The sequence below is a fragment of the Hipposideros armiger genome, unplaced genomic scaffold (assembly GCF_001890085.2).
Source record: "Hipposideros armiger isolate ML-2016 unplaced genomic scaffold, ASM189008v1 scaffold_454, whole genome shotgun sequence".
Lineage (NCBI taxonomy): Eukaryota > Metazoa > Chordata > Mammalia > Chiroptera > Hipposideridae > Hipposideros > Hipposideros armiger.
Genome location: NW_017731804.1, coordinates 1,590,028 through 1,599,471, shown reverse-complemented (window position 1 = coordinate 1,599,471; position 9,444 = coordinate 1,590,028). Strand labels below are relative to the sequence as shown.

Here is a 9,444-nt window from a genome sequence, read left to right as displayed (position 1 = left end):
GTGCCCTCCACTGCCCGGCACGGCACGGCGCGGGGCCTGCCTCTCAAGGAAGTCCTGGAGTACGTCATCCCAGAGCTGAGCATCCCATGTCTGCGCCAGGCGTCGAGCTCACCCAAGGTCTCGGAGCAGCTGCTCAAGCTCGATGAGCAAGGGGTGTGTATGCTGCGTGAGGCGGGTCTGTGCCTGCTCCACGGTAGAGGAAGGTCTCCCATCCGTCTTTCTGTTAACATCATGTATTTTTAATGCCTCGAAGCATTTTGTCTCTAGTTTTCCCCCAGTACGCCTATCTACTAATTAAGAAACACGATGCCTTCACCGTGTAAGCACTGCCGCTGAGATGTCACTTGTCTGGTTTTTACCAGGGTTTGGTAAGTCCCAGCTAGCAGGGACACATCTGACTCAGGACCATTAAGGAGTCGGTGGTATTTTTCCCCAGGGTTTAAAAACCTCACGTCAACCCCCTCCCTGAACTAAGGTTTATTCTTGTCTGCTGTGTGCGGGCCTCGTGCTACCAGATGGACATGGCACGTGCAGTAGGAAGACTGAAGCTAAGACCTAGTCCCCAGTCCACAGGGACAGTAAGACCAAGAGCACAGAGGCCCCTGCGAGGCAGACTGTGGCAGTGGCTCCTGGAGACGTGGAGATGCAGAGGGCGCTTTGGGAAAGAAGAGAGAACCTCTGGCAGGGCCGGGCCCTGACGGAGCTGGTGCTGTAGCTGGGCCTTCACACTTGGGTACAATTCCAGGAGGGAGATATGAGTAGCTGGCTGTTTCAGGAGCTGTGACTTGTTTCTTTAAAAGAAAAGGGCACACACAGGGAGGTTGGGAGTTTTAAAACAAAGATGTTGAGGCTAGTGCTTGATTCAGGAGGCAGTGGGGAGTCATTGAAGGTTTTCCAGCAGCCATGTATTTTAGGAAGATTGTTCTGGTAGAAGGCTGATGAAGATGGAGGCCGGTGGTGGCCTGGAGCTCAGTTAGTGACTGTCGCCATCGTCCAGGGGAGAGGTAATGACGGATGGGATGGTGGGCCAGAAGATGGAACGAGGGCTTTTAAATTTCGTATACAAGACAACTTGTAGGGGAAACTGACAGGTAGGTACCCAAGTATATGCATTTTATTTTAAATGCGTGTATTTGTTTTCAAATACATGCTTTAAAAAATACAGTAGCAATGTATATTTCCAGGGTTCCCCAAGGAAAATTCTGTTGCATGTTTTTGAGCGAACGTGAGGTATTTCTTGGTTGATCCAGTAATACCGACTGGTGTACTGATGGGCTACTCGATACTCACACGGCTGAGACTTAAAAGTGACCGGATTGTAACTGGTTACACTTACGGTCTCAGGTTAACTCTGCGGATAGGTCAGAGGACACAGGACTCAGCATGACTAGTGCTGCCATGTCCATCTCCAGAGTGAAGGCTGGCATAGTAACAACACCTGAACCAAACCAAACTCTGGGCTTGAGCAGATGACTACTAACATTGTAGGACGCACCCAGCAGTTTTACCATGACAGGTTCTGGTAAACCGTGCAGAACGTCCACGTGCCCATGAAACAGCTGAGAGAAGCATGTTACCACGGAGGGGAGAGGGCGTGGGTGCTAGCTCAACACTCAGGGTTCAAGTGTGTGGATGAGAAGAACACCAGTCATTGTCATTGTCATGTCACGGGTGAGTCTCTAAAGAGAACCCGCCACCCACGTGGTCCTTCTGTCCCCCTGTGTTTCTAGTATACACTGGTTCTTCCTTAAAACCTGTCCCTGCGCTTGCCCAGACCAGGTGCCTGGTGCATGAGGTATTCGGTCCCCTCAGGCTGCTGTGGAAAGTTCCAGAGGTGGCCCATTTCCCCAAGCCTGAGTCCTGAAGTCCCTGAGGCCCCGAGGGACATTGCAGCAGCTCCAGGTGACTGCTCCTCGCAGAATGAAGCGGTGTTGGGATGTTTGTGCAGCAGAATAGGTCCCCGAGCTCTGCCGGCCGTTTGTTTAAATGAAGTGCTTTAGGTACTTTTAACGAACACCTGTTTACACTCTGGTGTCAAGGAGTTCACTTTGAATATCGGGTTCTGCTTTCAAGCAAACCGATGCGCATTATATACATCTAGTTGTAGTTCATGTGGTTGTTTTCTCTTGAGATGGTATTTGTTTGATTTTGATATACTTTCTTAATGGTGTATAATGTGGCATTTTTAACTCCCCATAACTCTTGAGTGGTATCTGATTGCCATGTTACCTGAAGAAGATGCTCTTTCTTTTCATTTTTAAAAGAGATTGAACAGCTTTCTTAACATCCCAGTTTGTAAAGGATCCTTGAGGCCCCACTAACCTATATTCCTGGCAGTGCCATTTTATCCTTTTTCCTGGTAGTAAATCCACCCAGGAAGGGGTCAGGCCAATTTTATGGTACTGTTTTTAATGGTTTTTAACCTTGGAAACATATTTAAAGGATATACTGTCAGCTTTTGCTTTCTTGGAGTTTGTAATCCATCCTGGTGTCATTGGTACATCTGCTGTGGCCAAGACACATTGTCATAGTGGAGGATTCGGGGGTACTCAGATCATGCACACCATTCCTTATGTCTGCGGAGCTGTTTTGAGCAGGAAGTCTCCATGCTGTGGAAAATTACAGGGAAAATGATTATTTAGCATCTTTATATTAATTCACTTCTCAACTTATAAAATTCCATTTTTTAATAGACTATGCTAATTTATGTAACAGGTGAGTTCATAAAATGCTACAGGTTGGCTTTTAAAACATTATAATTCAGATAACTTATGACAGCTCACTATCTTAGAATATTATGGCATCTGTGGCAGAGTGACTGATTTGCCTTTACGACTGCCCTCTTCTCTTATCCCTTCACTCCAGATATACGAGGTGTGACAACTAAGGTCATGAACTTGTTGCAACGATGTTGCTAACCTTTTTTTTGATATCAGAGGGATTATTCATTATGAATTTGTACCAACTGGACAGTTAACTAAGTTTACTATTTGGAAGTGCTGAAAAGGCTGTGTGAAAAAGTTAGACGACCTGAACTTTTTACCTCCAGCTCATGGCTTTTGCATCACAACAATGCACCAGTTCACACGGCACTGTCTGTGAGGGAGTTTTTAGCCAGTAAACAAATAACTGTATTGGAACACCCTCCTTATTCACCTGATCTGGCCCCCAACGACTACTTTCTTTATCCGAAGATAAAGGAAATAATGAAAGGAAGACATTTTGATGACATTCAGAACATCAAGGGTAATATGACAACAGCTCTGATGGCCATTCCAGAAAAAGAGTTCCAAAATTGCTTTAAAGGGTAGACTAGGCACTGGTGATGGTGCATAGCTTCCCAGGGGAGTACAGTAATTCCTTGGTTTGCGAGCATAATTCGTTCAGGAAACAAACTACTCATATTGCAAGACATCGCTCACTTACCAGGTTAAAATGTATTAGAAATGTTTGCTCTTCTTGCAGAACACTCGCAAACCACGTTACTCACAACCCAAGGTTTTACTGTACTTTGAAGGTGACTGTGTGATATTCATCAATGAGGCATGTAGCACTTTTTCTAGGATGAGTTCACAAACTTAATTGTCAGTCCTCGTAGATGTTTACTTACATGTTGGTTGGCTTCAGAGGAAGTCCAGCAGATCTCAGGAATGAGACTGTGCTTGGAACAAGTAGTGAGCTGGGAGACTGTAGTGGAAGGGCTTTCCTTCACACTCGGATTTATGAGGCAATTCTGAGGCTTTTTTTTGTCAATTTTATTTAAGTTTAAATTTTCTTGTCAATAATGATAAGACTCCTGGCCTTGGGAATGAAACAGTCAGTTTTTTTCCTCATCCCTGGAAGCAAAGGAGACATGTGCTGCACTGTCTATGCAGTTTGTCTGTACGTCCAGGTGTCAACACTGAAGTGGTGTGGAATTTTGACAAGCGAATGATTTGTCAGATGAACAGTCCGGTTCCCCTGCCAGCCTGGCTCCACCCCAGGGCTGTGGGACTGACTATAATTCACGTCAGATGGCTTAGATAAACGTCAGTGAAATGGTGGGTGATTTAAAGGGCATAGAGAACTGGGAATTTGGGGGCCTGGGGAGCTGGAGTCTCCCTTCTTTGTGTCATGAGTGTGTCGCTCGCTCTCTGATGTACCCCAGGAGGCACAGTAGTTGGTGTGACATTTCAGTTGTTTTCGCGAGGTTTATAAGAGACTCAGGTAAGAGCTGTCTTTTCACCAGATGTTTCATTCCATTATCATTTTAGTGGAATTGCAACCACATTGGTAAACCATCCACAATTGTTTGCTCTGAGTCATGGGACATTAGTCCTCTCTCCTGAGTTCCTCACCTTGCACCCTGATCCAAGAGGCCAAGTTAGTGTGTGTCTGTGAGCAGTGAACTTGTGTGGTGCCCGTGCTGGGCCACTCCGTGTGCATGTGCATATGTGTGTGCATGTGTGTGTGTGTGTGTCCGGGCATTTTCACTGAAGCCAGAGCTCCGGCCATTGTCAACCCTCCTGGGGGTTTTGAAGTCTATTTTAGCCACATTCCGTAATTCTCATGGGCCCAGTGGCTTCTTGGATGGAAATGCAGGTCCTGCTCATCATCCGGATATAGACACAGGCCGGACTGCCTGACAGCTGGGAGGAGAAGGGTGTGAGGTGGACAGCACTGCAGTCAGCAGAGAAATCCCGGGGAGAGCCTCTGTCCTATGGGTGCAGCTGACCTTGCACACACAGCTGCCAGGGGCACTGACCCCCACACAGTCGAACATCTGAGTATAACTTTTGACTCCATGGAAACTTAGCTTACTAATAACCTAATGTTTACTGGAAGCCTTACTGATAACATGAACAGTCGAGTTACACATGGTTTGTATGTTACATGTATTAAACAATGTATTCTCCTAGTACAGTAAGCTAGAGGAAAGAAAACGTTATTAAGAAAACCAGAAGGAAGAGAAAATACATTTATAGGACTGTGTGTACTTACTGAAAACAATCCGCTTATAAGTGGACCCGCATAGTTCAAACCTTTGTGTTCAGGGCTCAGCCGTATTTGGCCGTGGCCTGAACAAGAGTCCACAGGACTATATCAAGTCCAGCAGTCGCAGAGAGAAGTGTGCCAGTCCAGGGAGGGCTCTGCTTACCCAGCATGAGGCCGTGCCGGCTCAAGCCCTGTCCCCAGACAGCTCTGCTCTGGGCCTTATCCCCACCTTAGTGGGTGTGAGAGGAGGGAGGGGTTTCCTGCTGGAGTGCCAGGGCACAGACTGGGACAAGCTCAGATGTGGTTGGGGCATTGGAGGCAGGGTGGCACAAGATGAGGCCATACGGCATTGGCACATGGCCCTGGCAGTGCTCTGAGGTGAGAAGCAGGTAGAGAGAGGGGCAGGAAATGGGCAGACAGGGATGGCAGCACAGGACCGAGTGAGCCCCAAGGACACAGATGATGGTGTGGCAGTCACTGCTGGGGCAGAGAGAGCAGCGGGTGCCAGGACGCATGGCATCCGGGGCCTGTGGCTCTGGGGTTATAGCCAGTGCACATCATTGCACAGTATTCCTGGTGGACTCCCCTTAAGGCCAGCACCACATAACTGGAGAGAGCTGCTCTTCTTCAGCGAAGGAGCAGGCAAACTACCACAGCACAGGGATACCAAGCAGTCGTTCTGAGGCATAGACCGTGACAATCACCGAGGTCATTGCCCTTCGTGGTGATCACTGCTAAATCACGAGTGTCTCCCTAATGTGCTTTCAGATCCCAAAAAGTCTTCTGAGTCACTAGGGGCAGTTAATGTCAGCCATGAAATAATCTCAGGCATTTTTATTATATACTGAGTAGTTTTTGACGGTGATGGTCCATTTGCACGAATGTGGCATCTCATTTATTTGGAGAGTTGAGTCGATGGAAACATTTATTCCTCGATGGTGGGTGAATGGCAGCGTTTTCCTTGCCCCACAGAAGACCTGGGTCAGTGCAGTTCACAACACTGGGTGTTAAATGGCTCACGCACAGCGTCTCACGCCCACGCAGGGTGCCCTCTTGTCTTCACTGTGAGGCAGGTACCCGTGCCGTCCCCCACACGTGGGGCCGTCATTCAGGCAGACTGGACAGGCCATGCCTCCTCTTCTACCCCCCGCAGCACGTAGTCAAGGTCACATCCGTTCAGAACGTTTTCGTGGTTGACGCTACCTGCTCAGCTCTGAATTTACTCTAGCACAATGTGCTGTTTTGTAGATTCCTCGAGCAGGTGTCTGCCTGCCTTTCTCGGATTGTATGTTGTCATTAGGTAATGGAGATGAGACTGCTCTTATCACTCTGTCACTCACGGGAAATGAGTATCATTTTGCCTAATTTTACTGATATAGTCAGCTATGAATTTTGATTAAGGGTTCTATTTTACAGCTTGATCATGAAAGTGAGCAGCTCTATGGGTTGACGCCTTTAGGGAATGAGTGATGTCTGATAATCTGTCAGGTTGCCGAGGCTCAGATTGCTGGTAGTAAGATTAAGTGCTCTGATTTCATGAGTGAGAAGTAGTTCCTCTTTGGGGAAAATACGAAAGCTGTCAAGATGGGTCTGGTTTCTAACCAGCCGTGGGAGAAGGCCGTCCTGCGGCCTCCAGCCTGGTGTGGGGCTGCCTGTGAGATGTGGTTACCGCAGGGACCCTTCAGTTGCTATTAAAATGCTTTATGGTCCATTGTGTATATAGCAGATGTTTTCTTATCAAGATAGTCAAAACTGTAGAAATGAGTGTAATTGTACCGGCAAAGTTAGTCTTATGGAAACATTATTCTGTTTATGTACAGATGTCACATGTCCATTGGGATTCTTTTCTTACCAGACCTTAATTTGATTTGTTTTTCATTACGGTCTTTCATATTTCATAGTCTCATGAATGTTCAAATAACAGCAACAAAAAGCCCTAGGAATCAAAGAGGGCAAGATTTTAAAAGCCTGTGGCCCTTTCTCTTCCTGACGTGGAAGGTGGTGACCGTTCCTCTGTGGAGGGTAGAATATTAAGCATTCCCACAGCTGTATCTTTTTCAGTGGACACTTAAACTTCTCTGTCCATTTTGGAAACCTGGCAAATCCCACATGGCCACGCTGTGCATATGTTTCTTAAGGCTTCTGCCATCTCTCCAGCCCTATTTTGGGGTCCTGGGATGCATTTGCGGCAGTGTTCCCGGGTCCCAGGATGCGTTTGCGGCAGTTTGCTCAGTGCCAGCTGTTTACTCTTTTGCTATGGGCATTGTCTTGACATCCTTTTCTGAGAACAGAATTCGAAGCTTCTGTTGTTTTAATTTGGCTGGAAGTTAGCTTGGCAGCTATGCGTTGCTGACTAATGCCATTTCTCCTCCGTTTCAGCTGAGCTTTCAGCACAAGGTCGGGATCCTTTATTGCAAAGCCGGCCAGAACACAGAGGAAGAGATGTACAACAATGAGACAGCGGGACCGGCGTTCGAGGAATTCCTTGATCTCCTGGGCCAGAGAGTACGGCTGAAAGGATTCACCAAATACCGAGCTCAGCTAGATAATAAAGGTAAGCTTCACGCCTGTGTGTTGAATACTCCAGAGGTAGTCACGCCGCATAAATTGGAGCGAGCAGTCACATGTCCTGCTGGTCTTGACCCCAGAAACTGCCTCGCCAGCTTATTTGGGATGGAGTTTAGATTTCCTCATATGAGCAAGGGAAGCACTTTTCTCAAGAGGTCTGTGCTTCACATGAGCCCAGAGGTCAGCTCTTCTCCCTTTGTGACACCAGCAGAGAGAGTCCCCAGTGTCTCATGAAGAGCCTTTTCATATTTTCCTCTTTCTTTTAGCCTAACCTCTTCCATTACACCGTCGTGCCAGTGCAGCAAGGACAAGCACTGCGTTCATTTCTAACAGAATAGTAACATGTTCACTCATGCCACGCTCACGGGCTCATTTTGTTCATTTCTGGTTTCTCAATGTTAATTAGGGAGTTGCAGCAGTGACTAAAAAGCTGATGTATTCCATTTTTCAAGGACCGTCAGCAGGACCCCTTGAGTGGCATTGGATTAGCTTTAAGGGGCCAGATTGACTGGCCGATTGAAAACAGGCTTTAAGCCATCCTGTGATATGCGACTTTGTCTTATAGCCTCATTTAGATAATCACCTTCCTTATGGTCTTCATAAATTCTAAATAGCATGGCTTTGCATTTGTGCTGTTATTTAGTTGCTGTCAGCACCTAAAATACCAGGCAGAGTAATTTTGTGTATTTTGGAAAATTCTGCTTATTACCACATGATTAATTGCTAGCTCTTTTAATGAGATGAGCAGATAGATTATAAAGTTGAAGGGTTTGGGAGAACCTCTAGTCCACTCCTAGTAGGAAGGGTGAAGGACCTTTGGCTGGGGGAGGGTTAGTGTGTGGCTGAGCTGGGATTGGGAGCGAGGTGGCCATGTTGCCCCATAGCCCCACCCTAATGTCCAGTCAACCTGGGCCCATCACTGGTCCTCCCCTACATCAGGGTGGTGCCAGGGCTCAATGCACCTGTCCTCCCTTCTGGCTTTTTTATCTGTTTGGGAAAGTTACACTGACAGACAGTGTTAGCTCACATGTGGGCCCCTGCGTGTTCTGCACACCTGCCAGGGCTGGTATTTGACTGTTGTGTTGAATGCATGTTGCTCATGCCTCAGATCCATAAAGGTAAGGAAAGAATTCCTGGCACCACTGGGAATATCCACATATTTTAAGGAAGTTCAGTGGGACCTTTCCTGGGCTTTCTTCTGTTTTCTTGGCAAAGTTCTTATCTACAAACCACCACCCATTTCCTGGAGGTGCTGGCATGCTGCCCTTAGGGATGTGTGTCCTGGAAAGCCACCCCTGACAAGGAATCATTGCCGTTCATGCTTGTCTTCCCTGTTCAATGGGATGGGTTGAGGGAACAATTTAAGAACTTCTGATCTGTACATTCTATAAAGTACAACATAGATAATGCAAATATTTTCCTATGTGTGGAATTGACATTAATTTTGAACTTCTATAACCTAGGAGATGCCCTTGATACATTATAGATGCGTACTAAGCGTCTTAGCTCAAGGAAATGATAATATAAGAACGAGATCGTGACCTATTGATTTCAAATAATCAACAAACCTTTAACTTATTTTTATGAGCAAGGCCTTCTGTGAGATGCAGAGGAGTCTGAGACATTCCTTTAGTAGAGAGGAGGTTTCTAAAAATCATGTTTCATGGAATAGTCTAAAGATTATGTCTTTCTCAGAACAAACAAAATAAATCGTCTTAAATTCAGGAGAATTGTGTTTCAGTTTTAACGCCTCGATCAAATCTGGGTCTCGTTTTCTTCACGAGGGACATCCAGAGCGTTCAGGCTGGAGTATCTGGGGTGTCCCTTCCAGCTTTAAAGTGGGTTTCTCTCGTGAGCACACAATGAGATGGACCAGGAACGGGGGACAGGAGCTGCTAAGAT

The 9,444-nt window shown here is 46.7% G+C and overlaps 1 protein-coding gene across 1 annotated transcript in view; it reads left to right on the top strand.

Annotated features, from left to right (window-relative positions):
- SIPA1L2 (signal induced proliferation associated 1 like 2) overlaps positions 1-9,444 on the top strand; it is a 94,586-nt gene that overhangs the window by 6,982 nt on the left and 78,160 nt on the right. Inside the window, exons 3-4 of the mRNA XM_019665836.1 lie at positions 49-153; positions 7,354-7,528. Coding sequence (XP_019521381.1) covers positions 49-153; positions 7,354-7,528 — 280 coding nt within the window. The remainder of the gene's footprint in view (positions 1-48; positions 154-7,353; positions 7,529-9,444) is intronic.